The 24,720-nt window shown below is 33.3% G+C and overlaps 1 protein-coding gene across 1 annotated transcript in view; it reads right to left on the bottom strand.

The window, feature by feature from the left end:
- Window positions 1-8,758: 8,758 nt before the first annotated feature.
- LOC149569164 (vacuolar protein sorting-associated protein, putative (DUF1162)) overlaps window positions 8,759-24,720 on the bottom strand; it is a 304,062-nt gene continuing 288,100 nt past the window's right edge. The window contains exons 47-48 of the mRNA XM_089821926.1: window positions 9,737-9,972; window positions 8,759-9,589 (exon numbers count right to left, since the gene is read on the bottom strand). Coding sequence (XP_089678052.1) covers window positions 9,167-9,589; window positions 9,737-9,972 — 659 coding nt within the window. The 3' untranslated portion in view covers window positions 8,759-9,166. The remainder of the gene's footprint in view (window positions 9,590-9,736; window positions 9,973-24,720) is intronic.

Below are 24,720 nucleotides of genomic sequence, written 5' to 3'. Positions count from 1 at the left end.
GTGAAGAAAGAAGTAACAATGGTAAGAACTCCAAACCTACTTGTCATAATTGTGGTAAGATAGGTCATACTGCCAATGTTTGTAGGAGCAAGACTGAAAATGAGAATCCTAAGAAGAAGTTCATGGGTCATCGCCACAAATACAACAAACAAGGACATTAGGCACATGAATGCAGAACCAAGATCATAAGCACACAAAGATTTGAAGGATATTGCTATAACTGTTAGAAGTATGGATGTACGGCATATGAGTACAGATCCAAGCTTAAATGATCATCAAACAAGTAGACAAAGGTAAAGCTCAATGGCAAGTCTTATAATTGGGATTATAATACTAGGTATAGTTGTCACTATTGTCACGAGTATGGACATGTTGCTGAAAATTGCATAAGAACACATTTTAAAAGTGACTACAAAAGATTGATGAGTCAAACCACATGTTTTAGTTGTTTGAAGACTAGTCACATAAGTAGGAATTGTCCAACAAGGTCAAAGGCACCAAGTTATAAGTTCAAGAAAGGCAAATGTTGAAAATGTTAGAGATGAGATTTATGACCTCTTCAATTAGGGTTCCATTCTTTTCCATCAGATTTGCAACTACCACATCAAATTCATTGACATTTCCATTTGCAAATAATTCAGTAGTGTCAATCTCTTGGTATTGTGTGTGATTCTCTTTAATAGCTATTTTCTTCTTTCTTTTCAATGATCTCTTTAACTCATCTCTTGCTTCATTCAACTTAGGGCAAGTTTGCTTGCTTCATATAAATTGTAGATATCCTCAAAATTGTCACGTTTGCAATCTATTATGAAATTCAAACTTAGGAATTATATAACTATAAAATGAAAAATGAAATATAGATAATATATTGTGATTAAAATTAAATATATATTTTAAATTATAAATTATAAACTATTTAAAATATAAATTTAATATTAAGAAAAAAAAATCACTTAAAATTTTGGAAAAATATACAAGAAAAATTATAAATCTAAGTAAATAAATAAAAGAACACATTGAATTATTATAAGTTCATTGAAAAATATTACTTAAATAAATTGACTTAAAAGTACAAAATAATTACTCAAAAAAAAAAAAAAAACATGTTAATTCCAAAAACAATACCTTGCACTTTTGGCAATACATGCACTATGTGCATACATTCTGACAGCATTTGTTTTTTAAGTGCAGGTACATGATGGCCATAACTATGTGCAAAGGGCACGAAAACCATCCAGCCGGTGCAAATATGTTGCACCATAGCCAGTGCCCCTCAGTGCTTCTCAGTCTCAAGTCCGCTAGGCATTGGCCATCATGCCTTATGCTACCTATGCTCAGGGTTTTGGCATCCATACTTGCTTTGACACGCTAAAAGTTTTTTGCATGGCGTGCTAGTTTATGGGGAGCAACATCCACTTTTTGCTGGCTTGCAATCATAGCACCATTTATGGCATGCTTTATTCGATACCTACCAAGATTTTTTGGAGGTCTTCGTATGCATGTCCCAACTCATTCCTTTCTTACACATGCTATGTTAATTTAACTAGTTTTCTTGGCACCACCTAAATAGCCAAAAAATTGCACCTTAGGCATTGCGTGTTTCATGCACTCATTACCCCTCATCACCATGCCTCATACACGCCCATCAAACTTCAATTACGCTGCTAGTAATAATTAAATTTTGTCAATGTTATATAGTGTTATATAAAACTATTTTTTGTAAAAACTATCTTACATATATTTATTTTAGTTCTAAAATGATTTGATTTAAAAATGAACTTGTAGATATCCTCAGAATTGTCACGTTTGCGATTTATTATGAAATTCAAACTTAGAAATTATATAAATATAAAATGAAAAATGAAATATAGATAATACATTGTGATTAAAATTAAATATATATTTTTTAAATTATAAATTATAAACTATCTAAAATATAAATTTAATATTAAGAAAAAAATCATTTAAATTTTTGGAAAAATATACAAGAAAAATTATAAATCTAAGTAAATAAATAAAAGAACACATTGAATTATTATAAATCAAAATTCCAGTAATTCGTAAAACAATCAAATGTTCATTGACAAATATTACTTGAATAAATTGACTTAAAAGTACAAAATAATTACTCACAAAAAAACAAAACATGTTAATTCCAAAAACAATACCTTGCACTTTTGGCAATACATACACTATGTACATACATTCTGACAGCATTTATTTTTCAAGTGCAGGTACATGATGGCCATGACTATATGCAAAGGGCATGATAGCCATCCGACTGGTGCAAATATGTTGCACCATAGCCGATTTTGCATTGAGGAGCCAAAAGAAAAATTTGTGCTCAACAATTTTCTTAAAAGGCATGCGGTCTACAATCAAAATCAATGGACTAAACACATGTGAGCCAAAATTAATGCCTCTATGACATTTGAAAGAAGGCAAAAAAATTGCATGTATATTTTTATAGAAAAATTGCATTTAATTTTTTTGTTAAATAAAATAAAAAAATTGTAACCTTGATTTTTGAACCCAAAGTTGCAAGGGCTTGGGCTAATTTTTTTTGTTTTAGATTTCAATAGTATCCAAACTAGATGTCTTCTATATGGAAATGGGGGTTTTCAAGTGCTTTGAGCTCAACGACGATGTCCATTTGGGCTCAAAGTGCTCTGAAAATAGCCCCTATCCAAATCCAATAAAAAATCCTTTGAAAGCCACAAAGTTAAAAATGATACTAAAACTCTCAAGAACAAAATAGGGGCATGAAGATCCAAAACTTTGATACCGTGTTGAAGTTGATGAAAGATCAACCCCACAGCTCCCAAGAATCATTTGCATGCAAAAATCTATCACAAAAAAGGAGAAGCAAAAGCTACAGAGGCCGAAATTCTCAGATCCATAAACGAGACATTCTTGATCAACAAAAAGGAGAGATTGCTATAATCAAAAGTGAATGAATTACAAAGAGAGATCAATCCTTACGAAGGAGATCAAAACCCTAAAAAGGTAAAACCTAGGTTGCATGATGATAATAATTAATAAAAGATTTATTTATTATATGCCTAAAGTTTAGCTTAAGAGAACTAGAGATAATAAGTGACTTAAGAATTAAATCAACATGATTTACTTAATAAGAAAATACTTTATTACTTTAATGATTAGTTTTAAGTAGACCGCATTTTGAGCCTTGTTGTTAATCCCACATTCATTACTGACCTTGTCACTATCAACCTCCTGCTATCCAACATTTAATAATGACTTTAGGTTTGGAGACAAGCTTCTCCCTTCCCTTGCATAAATTTAGACTTGGCTTTGATTCTTTTGCGTTTATTGCAAGAAAGATAAGAATTATGGGGTTTCTTGAGGATAGTATTTTAAAAATAAGTAAATGTTTGTGTATATGTTTTTTGTATTGTAAACCATGATTACGTGTTAATCCATTCTTTCTTAGAGGTATGGTTAGAGTCCACAAATCTTCATGATGCGATTACGGTTTGGAGGAGAGCAAGTTCCTTGCTGTTTAAATTCTCAAAGGCATGCCTTTGGGGAAGGGTCACGTTCTTTCTTGAAATATAATAGTTGTGAAATATTACATCCTGAATTGTATTAAGAGTTCTATTATAGAATATATGTTTTCTTTATTGGCATAATAATATCCATAACTACTAGTTCAAAAAGAGACATCATGAAACTTATCAGTGCTTCCTTGAACTACTTGTTTGATATTTATTTATTGGAATGAGAAGTAAATGTAAAGTTTATTATAAATGAAAGAAGAAATATAGATACTAGCAGTTGCACCTAAAAGAGGTGCAATGTTTAAGCCAATAGAAAAATATATTTAGTGTTGTATTATTTTATAAATAAAGTTAGACAACAAATATGAATGTGTAGATCTCTTTTTTTCCTTTGTCTAGGTGAAGAAACTAATACATTGCGTCATTTTGCAAAATTTAAACTACATGTTTCCATGCTGATTTTTTTTTCATTCTCTATAACTTATCATATTTTAATTCAGCTTACTCCATATATTATCTCTCAATTTTTTTGTGGTGACATTGTTGGAGAGGCTTCCAAGATTGTTTTGATACAATCTCAACTAATTCCCTGAAGTACAGTCAATTGTCAATACTACTTTTTCTTCACCTTGTCTAACTTTATCTTCTTCATCTTCTCCTTATCGTCTTCCTCTTCTTACTCTTTCTTATATTCTCCTCCTCATCCTCTCCTTTTACTCTTTCTCCTACTTCTCATTATTTTCCTTATCCTTCTTCATCTTGCCCTCCTTGTTCTTCTCCTCCTCCTCCATATCATGTTTCCCCTTCTTATTCGTTGCCTCCTCCTCTTATTCTCCCTCACTGTCGCATCCTCTTCTTCCTCCTCCCCTATTCTTTTTATTCTCGTCCTCCTTGATATCATTTTAAGTTTTTAGGATATTGAGAAAAAATTACCATTAAATCTTAGATTTAACTTTTTATATATAAGACTTATTGTTATTATTTTTAAATTTAATTTTGTATATTCTAAAAGACATCCAATCTACAAACAAATTTAAGAATTATCTATTATTCATAATATAAGTATTATATTTCCACTAATTTATTGTATTTTTTTATAAGTATTATATTATGCCATTTTATTATTATTAATAAAATAATTTAAGATTATTAAAAAATCTATATTTAAAATATTATATACATAAAACCACTTATATAATATTCACTTTTTCATTTATAAATTTATAGGATGACAACAAATCATTTACTTCAATATTTTTTTTGTTAATACAAATGTAATAAAATAAAAAAAATTACATAGTATATTACACTAAATTTTATGAATGGTGGCCAAATTATGTTTTTAAATAGATATTTTCTCATTTCAAAATAATTATATGATAAATAATATTTATTGAAAATCATGTTATGATTTTGAAGAAGAAGATTTTATTAAAAATTAAGAATTCTTAATACTTTTAGTTCATTTTATTTCTATTTTTAAATTTATTTACTATTGATTAAAAAGTTGAACCTTTCTTCTGCTAATTTAATATTACAAATTGATCACTTATGATGATTCCTAATTTTAATTATTGATAAATTATATTACTAACACTTAAAAAATAAAAAGAGTGTGAAATTAATTTACAAAAATTAGTTTAAATCTATTGTAATGTTTTATAACTTTTAAAATCTAAACTTTTATATATATTCATCCACAAAAAATTTATAATTTTTATAAAAATAAATTATTTAATTATTATAATGTTGATTAAAGAAATTAATGTTGATAAACATTTATTTTTCAGCGGTACTTTTTAAAGATTTTAATTGATTTGAACTTTTGAAAAAAAAAAACATTTTTTTCTATCTGAGAGGCGGGCAAGGCAAATAATTTTAACACATGGAGGCGACGATCTTAAAACTTTAGAAAGCGAAAACTTAAATCTTATGCATAATATTTCTGTCATTTAGTACGATGCATCAGAAATAAAGTAGAATTCTATTGCTCAGCCAAGACATTTAGCGTTTTATATCCACTTATGGAGTCCAAAATTACTGGCAACCTTTCATCATTTCTAATCTTCAGGTGAGACATCACATTTCCCGTATGTATGTTGCCACATAACTAGCCTATCAACTGTTAGAGAAAATATTCTCTTTTGGTTCACCATTTCCATTTCATACTCATGACTATGGGGTGACCATAGGGAATAGTCACAACGGTCGAGATATTTAGACCATGGGAGATAACTTAGAAAAAGGGGGAGATAAGGAAAATTCTACAGAATATATTGAAGACTAAAATCCTTGGAACGATATATGAGTTCTACCAACAACATGACAGAGGTGGAAGGAACCGATATTAATGCATATATGTTCAGACACCTCTGTTTTGTCAAAGCACATCAAAGAGTATATCCGATCAGAAGCTATGTAATGTTTCAAATATAGATAAGGATGAATCATATCATAAATAGAACACTCGTGTATGAATCGCAAGCGAACATAACAGAAATTTCTGCTGGAAATAGTTGGAACGGGACAACATACAATTCGTTTGACCGATTACAGTGATGCAAACAAATCCATCAGCAATATAAGTAAAAACATCCAATGCATTGAATCTGCATACCGACACATTACATGTAGATATGCCTCAAACTGTAGTGCCGCCTCATGGAGACCCCAGCATGCATTAGCATTGTTAATTCAAGTATCGAGCTGCACTTGTACCACCATTCACATATGCTCAGGAATATTTCACTTACATTTCGACTCAGCAAATTCACATAAATTCCTTGCCGTCTTCATTATAAACCTCCGATGGCTACGGGAGATTATCAATTTACAAACTATAATATGGAAAATCAATCTATTATGGCATCTGTACAAAGATAACTATATATTAGTATTTTAAGAGTTATCAACCAATGCAACTGATTTAATATAGGCAATTGATTCATTAGAAACAACTATAACTAAGCAAGCACACTTTCATTAGCTTTTCAAAGCAGAAGCGATGGTCAGACCAATTCAAGTTAATAATTGATACTCGGAGACTGTTCTGATTAAGGAATTAATTGTGTGGACATAGTGCAGCTTAAGTGGGAAACATATACCAACCACTCCATTTATCAAAGAACTCATGAAACAATGTAAAAACAAGGCCGCAAATATTATAAGAATTGATGACTATATATATAACTAAATGATTTCAGGAAAATTATAAAGATAGAGCTTTTCATTATAATGTGGGAGACAAGCCAAATACAAGTAATTGTGTGAAAGACATTACCAATATAAATTTTAATTGGCAATTATAGAGAAAATTAAGAAAGGTCCCAACAGGGAACATTACAAGGTGAGAGGACCAAGATAATGAACAATTAATTATTTTGATTTTGGTCACAATACTGAACACTGGAATCTGCAAGGCAATTATCAAGGCAATTATTAAATCACTATTATTTTTAAAGGATAAAGTATACTTTGATTCCCACAATCCATGAGATCACCTACAATCCCATTAAAAAGAAGTATAACGGTGGAAGAGACGAGAGAGGGAACCAAGGTTATTACAGGAGACCCAAGAAAAGACAAAATGATAAACAAAGAAAGGCAAAAATAAAAAATAAAACAATATAGCGCCAAAAATAAAATAATGAACAATAAAACAAGCCCTAAATGATGAGACTAAAATTGAAAAGACCCACACGATTAAAGAGAGAATGCGAAAGCTAATGATGCACACACACACATATTCTACCAATAGGTGAGAGGACCAAGATAATGAACAATTAATTATTTTGATTTTGGTCACAATAATGAACACTTAATCTCCAATATTGTTTTTAAGGACAAAAGCATGCTTTCTCCAATCCATGCATGGTCATGCTTATAATAATCGTATCCCAATGATCTATTCTCTTTAATTGCAAATCATTCTAAGTTTCAAGTAATGCCATGACCAATTATCTTGCTCCTAAAAACACACATTGAAATATATTTCAAACAAAGTAAAATTAGGTATAATGGCAGATAGATTTCTACAATCCATGAGATCATCTGCAAAGTTGTCTCTAAATTCATCTCTAGATTCAATTGTATAAATATTTTTACATCAATATCTTGAATAAAATATTATTAGCCAATTTATACATTCGTACACATTATAGTGATATATATATATATATACTTTGACTAAACAAAGTTCACTTGTTTTAAAATTTCTTTTATTTATTAGCCATCTCATTTTCTCTTTGATCTTTGGCGGACACTTATTTTACTCTCATCATTTAGGGCTTATTATATCATTCATTATTTTATTTTAGATACATATTGTTTTGGTGTTATTCATTATTTATCTTGATTTCCTTTATTTTATTTTTGGCTCCATTTGTTTATTATTTTATCTTTTCTTTGATCTATTGTCATAACCTCTCACTCTCTTCCCCCCTCTTCCACCTTTACACCTCTTCTTTCATGGGTTAAGTCTACTGGTTTATTCATGTACTCTGTATATTCTTCCATTTCATCCAAATGACGGATCATCTAAGTGTGACTGTCAAGGTTAATAAAAAATGTTTACACAATTCAATCCAACAGCAACTTTGCATAGAATCAGGGATTTGAGTATCACTATAAAATACTAAATAATCTACTTGGCATACAAAAATAGACTTTTTTCTTCACCTGAGCTAATAAAGACCTCGCGCAATTAGTTGTATAGGTAATTTATCATTTGCTATCATCTTGGATTCAAAATAATGATGTAAACAAAACATAAATGGTTTGTTCCAGAAGCTCTTCCTACTATCTTATCTTTTGCTTGAAATGTTATTTGCCTCTTTGCTAATTGAATATCCTTATAAAACACGGGTTATGCTCATTGATAATCAAAATCCTCATAAGGGATAATATTTCTTGAATCACAAATTAAACTTTGTGAACCTGAGCAATAAACTCATCAAGTAGAAATTCAGAATGATCGCTTTTACGAATCAATTTTGAGTAGAATGATGCATTAAGATTCTTGCAAAAAAAGCCTTAGGAATTCGATTGGTTTTATCACCTTAAATTTTTTTACACAAATTAAAATTTGGAACATGCATTGCAATTGGTCTATATAGATGGCATGCAGGGTGAAATAAGAGATAGGTTGAAAAAACAACCCAACGATGATCAGAAAATGGATACAGCAAATAATATACTATGTACAAAGATTGGAGTTGGCCCATGAGGATGACATGAAAAGGTGAGATAAGGAAAATTTCAATTGTGATCAGCATATGGATACACCAAACAGTATACTGAATTCAAAGCTCATACGTTACACCTTTCTCTATGGAACCAATGTCAAAAACAGTACAATGCAAAGCATATAGCTTGCTATTACACCTTTCCTATGTAATCTATGTTACAGAACTAATTACAATGGAAAGCATATGGCTCGCTGCTGTGTTGGTAATTAGAGTCTCGTGATCATCAAAGTGGTCTACATTACCCTGCTTCCAAAACATTGCACCTTGTACATCTATTGTTACATTTATGCTACAACCTCCACAGCAAGGCCACACATCCCTCTCACCATCCAAAAGAAGTAGACATTTTCTAAAAGTGCATGATTCTAATAAATATTGGTGTTATTAAAAATTTCACATCACTCATCTCAAATTATGTCGTCTGAAGATTTGGAGTGAAGGATGTTCTGTCCTTCCTTCTAGATGTGAGTGGAGCAAATGCAGCAGTTCTTCAGCAACATTGTCATTTGGAAGTTCTATGGAATATTGAGTAAAAGGAAAAAAGTGTGCTCTGTAATTTTTCCTTAAGACCTTTGTGTCCTTGGTTTTCCTGAAAGATGTCTCTGAAGTGCCTGCTAACACATTAAGTATCCGCCCTTCTCTGTTCAAATGTATCATATCACTAAAAGCAATCTCTAGGTAGATCTCCCACTCAGGTCCTGCTGGAGTTGGAGTTGTAGATGATGTTTCCGAAGCCAAATTTGCATTCTTTACTTTCAACAGAAGTCTTTCAGTTACAACAACAAACATTCCAGGTGGTCCCGAGGCAATGCAAGTCAATAAAACCTGCAGAAGGTTTTACATCAGCATCAGATTGGAATTATCATATGGTGAGATCAACTAAAATGCAACAAAATTCAAAGTATCTCCTGAATTTTTTTATAGTTTACATCTGCCTTGTAACATGGAGCTAGTTTCTGAAACAAACAATACCTCATTGTTTAGTCGATTGCTCTCCACTTCTTGCAGCATTGCAGTTCCAACTGCCTCCTCCCATGAGTAAGGACGCAAGGGGGAATCTCTAATAACAGGTCTTGGCAATCGCACTCTAAAATGACTGAGCTGACGAGGATTACTACGATTTCTAATACTTTGTGCAGTTCTTCCTGAAACATCAAGGATGCTAACCACAGGCCGGGCAACAAGTCCAGCTGCACCAACTACTATGCCTGCAAACAAGTCACACAATTTTATTTCACATCTGATGTCCCTTTTGTCTCAAAATCATATTCATGTTATCCTACATATTGAGTAAAATACTAAAATGTACCATTGAAATGTTATATCTGAAACTTAGTATCTAACTCATTAAATGAATGCTATAAAAATTCAAATTCCATAGCTCACAATCAGCTATCACTTATGCACACTCAATGAGAAATAAATATGTCAATGTATTGTCACAAGGAATACATACTGTTACCACTTCCTACGTGGAAGCTGGATACATTCATGTTACGAGATTGAATCAGAATTTTTTGCAGTTGAGAAGAAAAGGTGTCTTTCTGGGTGTGGTCTCTAGGACTTAATATGCTACCCTGTGGATATGAAAGAACACAATTTCTCTATAAATTTTGACAATGAATTAGAATTATTCAAATGAAAAATAAGAGGCTAGCTTATGTGAAATCTACCTAAGAGGATATCCAAGCTATGAATTGTTTGGAGACTGAAGACGATATGTATTGTTTAAATGAAATGGACCTAAGCATTTCAATCTGGTTAAACTCATCTTTTGTACTGATGCTTAGTAGATGAATGTATTGCTCTTTGAATAATAGTATCATACTTCTCAGTTAATTCCAGAGTCCCCAAACTCCCACAATTTGGGTGAGTCCAGAAAGTTGGCAAGCTAGGTCAGTCCGGCCGAGCTATGTCAACTTGGCAGCTGGGCTAACCGAGTTTTGGGGCATGTTATGCCAGCTTGTCAAGTTGGCATAACTTGCTGAGTCCGAGCATGGATAACTTGGCTGGGTCCGAGCATACGCTTGAAAGTTTACTTTGCAATTCAACACTTTGCTTAGGGAGCGGGAGGATTTCTACAAATATAACATTTAGTGTTAGTTGTAGGTATACATACTATCCATTCTCAGCTAAATTTCAAGATTTGGCAAGGTTTCAGCTTCATAGAAGTTAAGATGCAAAATCTAGATTTTGGGGTTTTCCAAAAAATTCCATTCTCAGCCAAATTTCAAGATTTGGCACGCCTTCAGCACTCTACCACCCCATAGCCTATCCTGACATTCAAAGGTTAAACTGAAGCTAGAACAAAGATTGTCTAAAGGTTTCAAGTTTTTAGCTCATTTTATCCAAAATCCCTTTGGCTTCAATTGCATATTCTTGACAGACTTAGCTACAATTTACATTTTACATTTTACATATATGATGGATTTATCATTTATGTTCATGTATGTGATGATAAATTAGCTTCAATTTGATGGCATTATAGTGTCTTTAAGTTTTATTTAATAAAAGGTGCATGAAACAAGTTTTAATTGTTTAAAATCTCTAAATTTCAAGGGTTTCTTCATTTTGCTGAGTTGTAGCCAAGTTGGCCTTGCCGAATCCAAGCCGAGTCCGACTTTGGGAACTATGGTTAAACCTCTCCTATCACACACTAATACATAAGAAAAGTATTAAGGCCTCAAACAATTGTCCATTGTGTCATTGTAGTGGACTAGACTCTATAAAATATCAAGAGATACTTTGTCACAGTCTATTGATTGAGCTTGCAACTCCAATTATTACGGTAGAGATGTCAGGTTGGCATTGATGTCAATCCCACATGTTGAAATGATAGATATAAGTATAAATCTTGTGACTTGAAGCATCAGCAACAACCAAAATTTTGTGATTTTCTGATGCTTCTTATCAATGATTTTTAATTTTGATGAGAGAAAAAGAATTGTATAGATGAAAAGAACTGTGTAATGAACAGATTCAGCATATTATTGAATGGACATGATTCTGATTCATCGTTGACCAAGTACCATTAATCACTTAAACACAATCAGAAGAATATCTAAAACTGTCTAGTGTCCTTCAAGCATAATATTATTTGACAGCCGTGTCACAAAAGGAATCCCCCACATTATCTCTGTCTACTGATCTTTGCCTGATACGATAACTTGTAAGTTGTAAAACACATATCTAATTCCTAATTGCAGCATTATAAATATAGTTGGATGTGTACATGTTTCTTTTCCTTTTGTCTTCAATCAGTTTGCCTAAAAAACAAGCAATTCAACTGGAAAACTAGTTTGCATTTTCTTACAGAAACCATGGAGGCAACCCCAATGTAATTACTGGGGGGTGGTGTTGTGAGATTTTCATACAATCAAACCATTGCAATGGGACCCCCCTCTTTCATTTTTTTTCTGTAGTTGGCTTAGGTTTAGAGTCGAGTTTGACAGTCCTTTTTGTAAAGGAGAGAAGTTTGAGAAGGTCAGAGAAATCACGAAGTCAGTTGTGTCTTTGAGCTAGAAAGGTGAAGCCCTCCTTAGGGGAGTTGGCAAAAGGTCAGTGGGTTTTGGGTAAGGCATGAGAGTGGGAAAGGGATATACAAGTATGGGCTGCAACATTTGAATTAGAGATTAAGCCAAAAAAAATTGGAGACAAAACCACTTTTCCCTAGCCCAAGTTCAACTAGAAACCCAAGTTTGGAGGAGGCTTGAAAAGGGGATAAGAATGGCCAAGTTGGGATGAAGAGGCACCAAAGGAAAAATCCCAGGGTAGGGGCAGAATCCACCCTTCCTTTCAGGTTCATAATCCCAACTCCCCCCTAAATTCCGCCCTCTTTCTTGAGTCTCAATCCTAGCTCTCCCTTAAACTCTGCCTAGGTATGAAGGCTCTATAAGGCAGGATCTCAATTTTGTATGGTGCATGGAGAACAAATCCTTAGGGAAAGGATGAAATTCAGACTATGGTTTGAAGGAAAAATGCAAATTTTGGAAATGAGAAATCAAGGAAATTGGATTTCAAACACCAAATGCATAGTGCAGATTGAACCAAGTGCGAAAATCAGCTTCAAAATTAGAGTGAAATGCTAGTGGGAGTTGGAGGGATGTGAATAGGTGGAAAATACAAATAAGGTGAAAAAGAATATCCGAAGGGAAGACGGAATCTGCTACTTGGGATTCTCAATCCCAACAAGCATGCAATCTCTACGCTATAATCAAGCCACCAAGAAGGATAGCTTGAGGCATGGATCGGGGTGGTGATTCAAGACAAGAATGATGATACAAACTAAGTGAGTTTTGAAGTCCAACTTGAGCAACAGTGAAATGCAATGGGATAATTTTAAGGAAGGGGTGGAAACCGCCTGCCCCTTGGGATTCTTAATCCTAAGATATACTAGATCTCCGCCTCCCAACTTTAAGCAATTAAAAGAGGTGATTCAAGACATGAGTGGAAGTGATGGTCTAAGACAAACTTGGGCTTCAACTTCCTAATTGAAAGCATATTCAAACAAAACAAAATAGTGGGGAGTGAGGATGATTTCAAGCCTAAATTGGAAAGAATCAAATGGTTAAAGGCAAAGGAGCAGTCTCAAGAAGGGGGTGAACTATGTCCTTTACTTAGGATTTTCAATCCAATATGCATGAGATTTCTGCCCTCTACCAAAGCAAAGGTTTTTTTTCAAACTTCGATACACCATAAATCAGACTAAAAGCAAGCAAAGAGTGAAGGATGAGATGTCAGATCAGATCATAAGGATTGGTAAAGATTAAAGTGTGTAAGCATAATCCTACAAGGAGGTTGTGTTGTCCTGCATTTTGTCACCTCAAAATGTTGGTAACGGCACAAAACTTTTTCAAGCTAGTTTCGCGTTTCTCTAAGCTTGAATTTGATATTCAATTGCTTAATGTTGATCGATCGATCCGTTCCAATTCGTATTTCAAATCTTTTTACTAAAGGCCTTTGTCAAGTCTTTTTGTTTTGCTTTCTGTCGAGCCTTTACCTGATTTTTGAAGCCTTCATCATTCGTTCTTTGCTTTTATGTTTGCATTTGTTGATTTTTTGTCCTTTGGTTTTGCTCAAGTCATGCCTTTTGCTTTTCCCTTCGATTCGGTCTAACCTATAGCTCAATCAGAGTTGTCAATCAAGAGATATGCTCGTTTTAGTGCCTCAAAAGTGGACCTTTTTGGTGCAACAACACGAATTAAAAATATGATGTTATATTTTTAATTTGACTTTCACTTTTTGATAAATATAACTTATATTCACTTTTTTTATGTTTTTAAGTCACTTCAACTTTTAACTTCAGGTGACTATAGTGCACTTCATGTTATAATTTTAAGTTTGAGTTACTGTTTAATTTTTCACTTAATGTAACTATATAACTATATAGTTCCAGTTTAATTTTTGGTTTTTAAATCAAATGCTTATTTAAATGTTGTTTTTTAAATGATGTTTATATGTTATATTTTTAAATATGATAAATAAATATTGTTTACGGCCCATTTGTAACATTTTTATAATTTTAAGTGAATTAAATGACTTAAAGTCTTCAAAAGTGGACATTTTATATGCAATTACATGTAAAAACCATCAAAAGTGGACATTTTACATGTTTATTGCATATAAAATTCATTTTGGCGAACCTTTTTGATGTCATTACATCAAAAGTCTATCATAAGTGGGCCTTTTTGATGCTACTACATCAAAAGTGAAGTTTTTATGCTTTTACATCTAAAAAGTGAAGATGTATTTTAAAACATGCATCCTCCCCCAAAAGGTCTGATTTTGCTTATGTGCATATTTAAAACATGCAATAGCACCCAAAAGGTGTGATTTTGATGAGATATATATTTTAAAACATGCAAGTGACCCAAAAAGGTCTGATTTTGACCAAAAACATGTTTTAATATATGCAATGACACTCAAAAAGTCTTATTTTGAAGAACATATTTTTGCCCTCCAAAAACCCGATTTTGATCATAAGTAGAGATTTTCTCAATGGATTTGCATGAGATTTCTTCTATTGGAGGCGTTTTTTATTGGCAATGAGTTTTATTGCATTTAAAATGGATTCAACAAGCTAAAAAACATTTTTGAAAGCTCCCATCTAGGGCACATTTTTGGAGAAATCAGCAAATAAATCCATTTTTGCTCTAAGTTTTGACTCCAAAGCAAATCAATTTGGCTTCCTTTTAGGATTGCATTACATATTGATGCATATTTTGGTGTTTAAACACCAAAACGTCTTGATCTTGCATCATGGAGAAACACGTTTTTTGCTAAAAAAGTCCAAGCATATGTTCTTCCAAATGTTGGATCTTGGAGTGTTTTTAGGGCACGTTTTGGTATCTTTTTACCAACTTCGTGTTGATTGCTGCCTTCTCCCATTCAAATTTGTGAAAGTTAGAAAGATTCAAACATTTTTGAAGAATTTTTCAAACATTGGATCATCTTTTCCCTTCATTTTTAGCACATATAAGTGGACTCTTTCTTTTTTGCTTTTAATTCATGCTTATCTTGCTAATTTTATGTACGTAATTGCTTGATGATTGCCACTTGTTGAAATCTTTGCTATGGAAAGTGCATTTTTCCTTTAAAAATGAAGGTTTTGTTCTTTTTCATGTTTTTGGTTCTTCCCTAGGTCCTAATTTCGAATTTGTGTGTTGAAGTGCATTGCATCTTTGCATGTTTGAGTCACTTTGCAAAGGTACGTTTTTTCTTTTGTGTTTTGTGCTTTGTGCTTGCTTGCCGGTTTTCTCCACTTGAAGAAATTGCAAGTTCTTTCCCAAGAACTTGTTCTTGCTTCATTTGATACAAAAGCATCATCACGTTCCACTCTCTGTTTCCATGTCACAATACCTCATCTCTCACTCAACAAATGTGATTACATGTTTTCCATTTCATTCGCCATCCGCACATGCATGCAATCTCATTTTTCGTTTCCATTTTCACTCATCTCACTTTTCACATCCATTCACACGACACGATTACACAAAATGCCTTACATGTAATTGCATCCAAAAGGTCCACTTTTGATTAAAAGTCACATTGAAAAGCCAAAACGATGTCATTTTCATCTCCCATGTACTTTGACTTCCCCTTTTCACCAAAAGTGACTATAAAACTCATTATCTCTCTTCCATTTTTCATTTACATCCCTCCATATGCATTTGCGCCTCCATGAGAAAATTCCACATTTTCTCATGCTTTCCATCTCATCCTCCATTTACACTTACATGTGAAGTGCATCCTCCACCCGCATTTGCATCTCATCTCACCTTCCATCTCCCGTTACATGTTGCAATTACATGTACTCATTTTTCATACAATAATGCTTTGAAAACACTAAGTCACTTTTGAAATCAGCAATCTTCATCTGCACGCATTCCCATCACACATTCTCATTTCATTCCATCTTCCATATTTTCACTTTCATTAACACTTTGTTCTGCATTCCATTCATTTCATTTTTCATCCATTGCATATGCATATGATTTCTTTGAGACCATTTCGCTCGATCTACCAAGTCTCCAATTTGTTTCCAAAGCTTTGTTGATCACAAATCAACTTGTATGGTGATTTCGTCTGATGATGTATTTATGTTTTGGGATTTTTGTGCTACAGTACAAGCACAAGAAATGTCCTCACCATCAAAATCCGAAGGCAAAATGAGATATCAATATGATAAAGAATTAGCTCATGCAGCTCCTTCATCAGTCATATCTATTCTGGATAACATAATGGACCCAAAGATTGGTCATGTGGACGTGGCTAATTTTTTACAAAGAGTTGAAGCTCCAGCTAGTCAAGAAATGAAGCGTATCAAGAGAAGCAACATTCACCTGGTGTCTATGTTTCCTATGGCGGCCATAGAACCTGACTTTATTCTCGGATGTGCACGGCATTTTACTTCAAAAACGAAGACTATCAAAGATGTTGTCGACATGGTTATCATTAGCCTTGATCCTGAGGTCATTGAACAAATCTTCAAGGTTCCACATAAAGCAAAATGTGCAGATTTGACCAAAAAGAATCATCTTTAGCATGTTGTAATGGGCAAAAGGGTGATTATCAGAAGTATGTCAACCTTTACTGGTTAGACAATAAAAGAAGCAACTTTTCTAAATTGCCAAAGATCGTTCATCGGTCTAACTTCAAACAAGAATACAAGGATCTCATCATTCTTCCCAGCAAAATTTGTGACCTTAAAGATTCTATTGATTTCAAGCCATAGATGTATAAGTTCATGTTTCAGATTATGGAGAATAAAGAACACATCTTTTGGGAAGAGCTCATCAGCACTGCACTTTGCCAACAAATAGGCAACGTGGGAACTTTGGTACCCTTCTACATGAATTCTTACCTTGTTTACATTGCTGCTGCTATGAGATCTTTCTCTGGTCTTTCTGCCAAGGAAGATCATCTTCAGGTTCTTGATTAGGATTACTATGACCAAATCACTTTGGCAAATAGTAAATTTCATTACAAAAGAGTCCAAGATGACTCCATTGGGCATTTTCAGTGTTTGTTCAATAAACATTTATCAATCAAAAGAGTATATGATGCAGCATGGGAGAAGGTGAATCAACACGACTGTATTTTTATTCAGTTTCCTACTTTCACATACTTGAGAGTTGGATATTTCAAAGGCGAGTCGTATACCTTAACTAGGTATGCTACAGATCAAATTATTTTGGAGCTAGCTAGACAGCTCATACGTGTAGAGTGATCAACATGCTATGCATGGGCCTAGTTTCGGCATTACCTCAGCTAAACCTTTGGCTATTGGCAATTATTCGATCATTTCTGTGCCTAAAGCAAAGAACATGGAAGCAGAGTTACAATTGATCACCTTGAAGTAGTTCAAGGCTAGATTTGATTTTGACTACTGAGAGATAAATTCTAAATGAAAAGAGCTTACACTCATGTTCATCGCATCGAGGACATTTCGATTGATATGAGGAGAGTACTTGACATCATGAAGATGGACTATTGTAGATTAACACTACAACATATAGTTGATCTTAACATGTTGGAAATCCTTTCAGATTTCCAAGTTGAAAATGATGGCAACATCCTTGATCCAGAGTTTCATCAAGCCAACTTTGATAAGAAGTGTCATTTTCCTATCCAATGGCAACAAAAGGAAGGTAGTCTATCATGGACAAGTTTCAATCCATCTTGTTAAACACCAATAAATGGTTGAAAAGTAAAGGCTTTAAAAGAGTAAATCCTAAAATGGACTTGGATTGTGGAAGTTTTGGTCCTCCTGGCAGGAAGTCACAATTGGAAATCATAGGGAAAGATAGTGTCTCATCTTCTATTGCTAAGGGTTCCCTCAAATTCAAATTGAAGGGCGGAAAATGAGCTAATTCATCTCAAATTCCTGAACCAATTCAAGAATCAGTGGAAGAATCGAAAGAGGAATTGGAAACAGAATCTGATAAAAGAGATTCAGATGAAGAAGGGGAAATCATGATCATATCTCCTCCAAAGCCTACACAAGTTTGTGCATCTTCTATACATGAAGATTATTTTCTACATTAAGTAGATGACGATGTGGATTCATTCTCCACTGTTTTCACTCCTTGCATTCCAGTCTCGGAGGTTAATACCATGGCTCTTCCTATTTCCTCTGCTGCTCTTCACATCCCTGCAAATGAACAATATGAACATTTAGCAAATGTGTTTGAGGATTTTCTAACTCTTACCAGTGGTCAAGTTTCCCAACTTGATACATCTTCAACAGGGTTTGAGCTTCTCATGATGGAGTCTTCTCAGCTTGTTCCTATGCCTTCAGCTATGCAAACTGAATCTTACTCTGTTACAACGGAAATACAATCAGGATTAATGCTAATGGTCTCCACTGTAACTACTTCTACAGTTGAAGGTTTCAACCTACCTACATGATTGAGAAAAATAACAACGAAGAGGAGAAATGTGGTTGTCCCTTTGGCCGATCTTCTTGTTAAGAAGACCAAATCCAAATCTTTGAAAGATAAGATTGTTTCTAGGATTTTGGTTGATTCCGATAAAACCAAATTTGTTGAAGTTGTTGAACCCTTGGTAGACAAACTTGCTCAAAAACTTACTCGTTCTGATTACAAATTTACCAAGGTTGAAATCGGAAAGCAATCACGTTTGAGTTGTTCGCAAGATGCTCAAGATGCATTGGCTAATGTATCAAAGAGCAATCATGAGCTTTGGGAAAAGAAAAATCAATCTCTTGTCTGAACAAGGTCATTCAAAAACAATCTTCTCAGAGTGTTCTTGTTATGTCTCAAACATCTACAAAAAGAAAGCTGATTGAAGCCGCTAAGTCTTGGCTACAAGAAATCATTTATGAAGGAGTTCGAGCCATCATGGAGACATTTGTGGTTCTTAGGCATGTCAAAGAGATGAATGAAATGGAGCGGAACTTAATCTATTGAGAAGCTCGACAAAAAAAAATAGGAGAAATATTATGTATTTTTTGGTAACTCCAAAACAAAAAGTAAATGCCTAAATTGCATTTTTGCCTACACTATTGCAATGCTATAAAAAAAAAGTAATTTACTATTATAAAAAAAATTATTGATCATAATTTAATTGAGTGTTCATTGTCAGAAATTTAGCTGACAAAAAAATAAATTCAATGAATATTATTAAGTTAGTAATAGCTGATAAAAAAAGATATTAACGAAAAAAAAAATGAACTGTCTTTTATTTAATTAAATGATTCTTCTCTTTTAGAAATATAATGTCATAGTTAGGTAATCACAAAATTAATAATATTATAATTTAGGGAAAATCTAGAAATGAGTACCAAAAAGAATTTTTTCACTATTGATGGCATAGTTACCATAGCATATCCTAATGCTATGTTTTTAGTCCATCTAGATAATGATATAACGAATCACACTTTTACCACTAAACTATACCCGCCACAATTTCATTGTATCATACAGATCGATTTTTTGTCCAATAGGAAAAAGAAAAAGTAATTTTTAGATTCTAATAAGAATCTAATGCAAGTTCCGATCATCATATTTTCCTATTCCTGAAAACTTAATAAGAGATAGTTTCTTTTCACTTCTTCTGTCCCTTACCTTATTGTTTTGTTTTTACTCTTACAAGAAAAACCCTCAATCAATATTGTAGGGAATACTCCATGACTAATAGTATGATTTTCTTTAGTAACTAGTCTATTTATAGATAGTTTTTATGATTATTAACACATTCTTTAGAATAATTCAAGTAATTTGGAATTAGTTTTTCTTTATGACAAATATAGAAAATACGAATGATCCACTCTTAGTCTTTGAAATCTCTTTTTTACCCTTCAATATGATCTATACATTTTCAATCCAATCTAGAACATCTCATCTAGATTATAATCTGAAATAGTTGGAATAATATATATATATATATATCAAGTGCTTATCTATTAATCTTATAATAAGAGATAAAAATATAATACATAAAAGGAAATATAAGAAATGATATCACAAGGTCAAATTTTGATAGCCCTTTTTATTGCTGTTACTTTTATAATAATGATTTTAGCTTTTAGATTAGGTAGAGCACTGTTCTTTGATTGAAGAAGCAGATAACTTGAAAGAAATCCTTGATGATTGGGATGAAATGGTGAATTTCAATCTGGATGCCTTAGTCTCATGTGACATTCTTTAATCATGTGAAATTTTCTTCAGATTTCAAGGACTCATTGGTTACAAAGAGGAGACATTGAGGAAGCTGATCACAAAGTTGCAAGTGGCCTTTGGAGATTGTCAAGTAGTTGAAACAAGTGTTACTTGTGATTTGGAACAAATGGGATGCTGTGTTATTGATGAATATGGTAATCTTATTGCAGCAGAGAGAGTAAACTCAAAATATACAATCAGAATCAATGCTGATGTAGATTCTGAAGACTTCAGTGCGCACATGATGAACAAGTTTGTCTTGTATAAACCCTTGACAAAACACTTGTTAAATACTATAGTAGCAAATTCCAAAGTTGTGTAATCAGCATATGCAAATGCAGTGAGAGTAGAAGCCACATCAAAGACCATGGAAATTGCTGATCTTCCTACAGTGCGTGACATCATTGTCAAATTCAAGGCATTGAGAAACAATCTCTAAGATTGGTGTTTTGTTTTTACTTCATGTTAATAGTTGTAAAGGATGGATTACATGAAAAAGTATAATTACATGTAATGCGAGTTACATGTATGTAAAAGGATGTAATGCATGTTGCATGTAACCTTTTATTTTCTCCTCTAGTTAGACTAGGTCAAAGTTGGTTGAGTTGCTCCCACTTTTTCTCAACTCCTTTGTCTATATAAAGGAGTGCCCCCTCATTGTAAAACCATTATTATCTTTATGCAAGAGAGCTTTGGAGAAATTGTGCCAATAGAACTTTGTTTGTGTAAACACTATTTTGAGAGAACTAAATACAAAGGAGCATTTGAGACTTAACTTTGATTAAGTGAGATTGTTAATTGCATGAGTTATAAGCTTTGTCTATAACTCATTCAAGTCGTCTTTGATTCATGTTATCTTGTGTTCTTGGTAATTGTATCTTGTGAATTCAATAGAAAAGAGTTAAGAAGCAATTGGAGCCAAAGCTTTGATCAAGAGCAATTGTGGAAATATATAGCTAGAAGCTTTGTTTGTAGCTTATATTTTCTTCTTAATTTGCAAAATAGTTAAGTAACTTTTACTTTTAGGAGTCTTTGTACCCTAATTGTAAAGTTTTTCCATATAGAAGTATGACCGGACTTAGAGCCAAACTGGTACATTTTTAGCTAGCCTTTGAGTTAGTGAAGGTTTATTGATATCACTATTTCCAACTCTTGATAGAAGTGTAATTAGAGATTCACCCTACCCACTACTCACTCCACGAGTAAGTGGATTCTTTCTTGAAAGCTAAGAAGAAAGGATATTGGTAACACCCATTTTACAAGATCTCTCGACTCCTTGCTTATCTTGAGTTGATCCTGTTGGTTCCCAAAATCGCAGATTGGAAATCTAAGAGCTTGCTTCTCCAATAGGACTTCTCAATCAGTTCTGGCCAAAGAACAGGAATACTTCTCAATTCCCCTGCACTTCAGGCTCCGCTACACCCAGGAGAGTAAACCTTTGCCTCAAACACTCATTGTCTTGTTCAAAGCTTTTCTATAGAAAATTTAAACTTTTGGAGTTCTTCGATTGGTAAGGTCCTCAAACTCAATTAAAATGAAAACTCGATGCTGGATAATGGTTGAATGTTTTGTATAATTGAATTATAATAAATTTGATGCTTGTAGAAGGAATATATAGATTTTCTGACTTCAATAATAAAAAGACTAGTGCCTTTGCTCATTTGGGCAATAAAGTCAACTTCAATGAATTATCACATACAATTTTATAATGTTTTACACACTTTACTGCCAACAATTAAATAATTGAGATGCGATAGACCAAATATTATGGAATCTTAAATTAGTCTAGATTGAATTTTAACTCCTCTGGTAGGGAGACAAACTGAACATAGGTACTGAAATAATTTAATATTTCACACTATCTGTGATGGTTGAATTTAAATGCTAAATGACCTTGTCCACTTATCCGATATTTAAATTGTATACAAAATTCCAAAAAATAATTACAAAGGACGATTCGCCCGTAGTTTAAATCTCCATGCCTTTAATAATAAACAAAAGACTTCTTATTTTATTATTAAAATAAAATAATTGAATTCATGTTACAAAGTCATATTATTGCTCCTTCTCCCTCCGTACAAAATATAAAATACTCTCTCCAGAATATAAATCTGAATATAATTGTTTGAATGTCTTTCCGAATATGTCCCATTGATAAAATAATTCATCTCCTATTTATAAGCATATGAGGAAACAAAAAGCACCGGTTGAACTGTCACGACCTTTTGAAACATGTAATTACTCACCGCTAAATTACTTAGCATAAACATAATATTGAGCCGTGTCATTCATTTTGTAATAATACCCGATAATAATAGAAACTCTCTGCCAAAGGCATTATAAGTGCTGGGAACGATTTATCAAAAATTACGCGTGATAAATCATTAGATCTTTAATACTCCTCCCATTCTGCTATTTATAAATTTATCATATGTTTGAATGTGTCGTTTTGGGTAATTGTTGCATCCTGGGCATAATCTGCATTTTATTTCATCCTTAAACTTGCCGTTTATATCATATCGGGCCCTTGGTCATCAAATACGTCTTGGAAATGTGCAAGTCTTCATATGCGATATTCATTTATTATCCATGCCTAGGTATATTTAAAGATCATTGCTCATTGGCATTGGCATGTTAAATTTTGTTGCTAAGTATTAGAATTTGCAAGAGCCGAAACCACTCTCCTCACGTTGAGACATATTTCCATTAAAGGATATTTGGTAATTGTTTATTCTGTAGCTTTCTTTCATCGATTCATGCCGATTCATCATAGGTTTACCACTGAACATTCACTGTTGTCTTCCTGAAGGTGTCATTGCCACAAACTCGTATCGTTTATTAATATCCAATATCTCAGGAATTATTTCCTTCATTGCATAGCACTATCTGTCCCTGCTTGAAACCTGATTTATGAGTTGTCACCATTACATGTCTATGGGTCAATATGCTTCAACATGAATTCCTTGAGTTGTTGGGTGTCTTTATGAACTATTGTGCACATCACATGGAATTATAACACTGTACAGTCCCTAAATATGCAGTATTATCAGTTCTGTTGTATGTCAGTGGCATCTCCAGAATATCAGAGCTTTATCTTACATCCCTGTTGTGTATTCTCTTGCTTATGGCACAGTCCTCCATTGGTATATGTTTGAAAGTTGACTATATAATGTTCAACGTTACCGTTTCATGCAGCATTTCTTAAGGTCCAATTAAAGCAGGCCTGACCGATTCATCAAATCATATTAAATATGCAGCAATGTTTCATAAATCTGGAAAGTCAGAATCTGAATCTACATTTGCTTACATGGCTTTACCAAAATGAGGAGAATGAAGAATTCAGAAACTTCAGATGTGATGGATATATATGCTGATTTTGATAAAACTGACTCCTGTGGTAGATATGACTTTCAAATTGAGATTGAAGTGAGTAGTAGTGATAATCATTTTGTAACTCTTCCTGTATTGTGGTCACTGTCCAGACATCCAGATGCAAGGCTTTTATTTTCCTTTTCAGGAAACTGGTTCCATTAATCTGATGAGTTGTTCGAAGATACTGCTTTCTCATCTTCTTGGGCACTTTCTTGTTACGGTGACATCTTGTGGGGAGCCTTAGTTCACAGACCATAGCCCATTCTGAATATTTGATTAACTTGTGCCAATCTCAGGATATTCCAAGCTTGAATTGATTGTAAGCATTTAACATGTACAATTTCCTCTGTCTATGTCAAAAATGGATGTTCAAAATTTGGGCTCCATCAGATCCAAGGAACGGTGAGAAGGGGGAGCCTTCCCTTTAAGGTAGGAGAGACTGTCTCACACGCTGTGGCTGGTCATCGTATTTTGCAATTGGATTTTTACCCAAAACTGTCAGTTGCAAAATATCCACTCAACAGGTTGGAATCCAACCATCTCTTGGGATTCCTAATCTCATGAGGGGGCAGAATTCCACCCTAGGATAATGATGAAATCCAACTTGCAAGAGAATTCCACCATGGTATTGATATATTTGACACATATCCTTGACTCCCATTCACATAAAGAAGATCAAAATGAAAACTACAAGCAATTACTAAGGAGAAAATTGAGGAATAAGGGTGGATGGTGATAATATTTTGGAAAATAAGGATGAAGTAATGGATCGGATCAGAGAAAAATCGTATTGATTTGGCCCTAAAACATCTTAAAATCAGTTAACTTCAAACTAAAAATGGATTTGGAGAAGGTTGGGTCGATTTGAGTTCAATAGATGATATTGAATTAATCCCAACCAAG

Source organism: Cupressus sempervirens, chromosome 3 (assembly GCF_028749045.1).
Source record: "Cupressus sempervirens isolate cs-2001-9-10 chromosome 3, ASM2874904v1, whole genome shotgun sequence".
NCBI classification, from domain to species: domain Eukaryota; kingdom Viridiplantae; phylum Streptophyta; class Pinopsida; order Cupressales; family Cupressaceae; genus Cupressus; species Cupressus sempervirens.
Note: the sequence above shows the minus strand (reverse complement) of the source record. Positions and strands in the feature narration are given on the sequence as shown.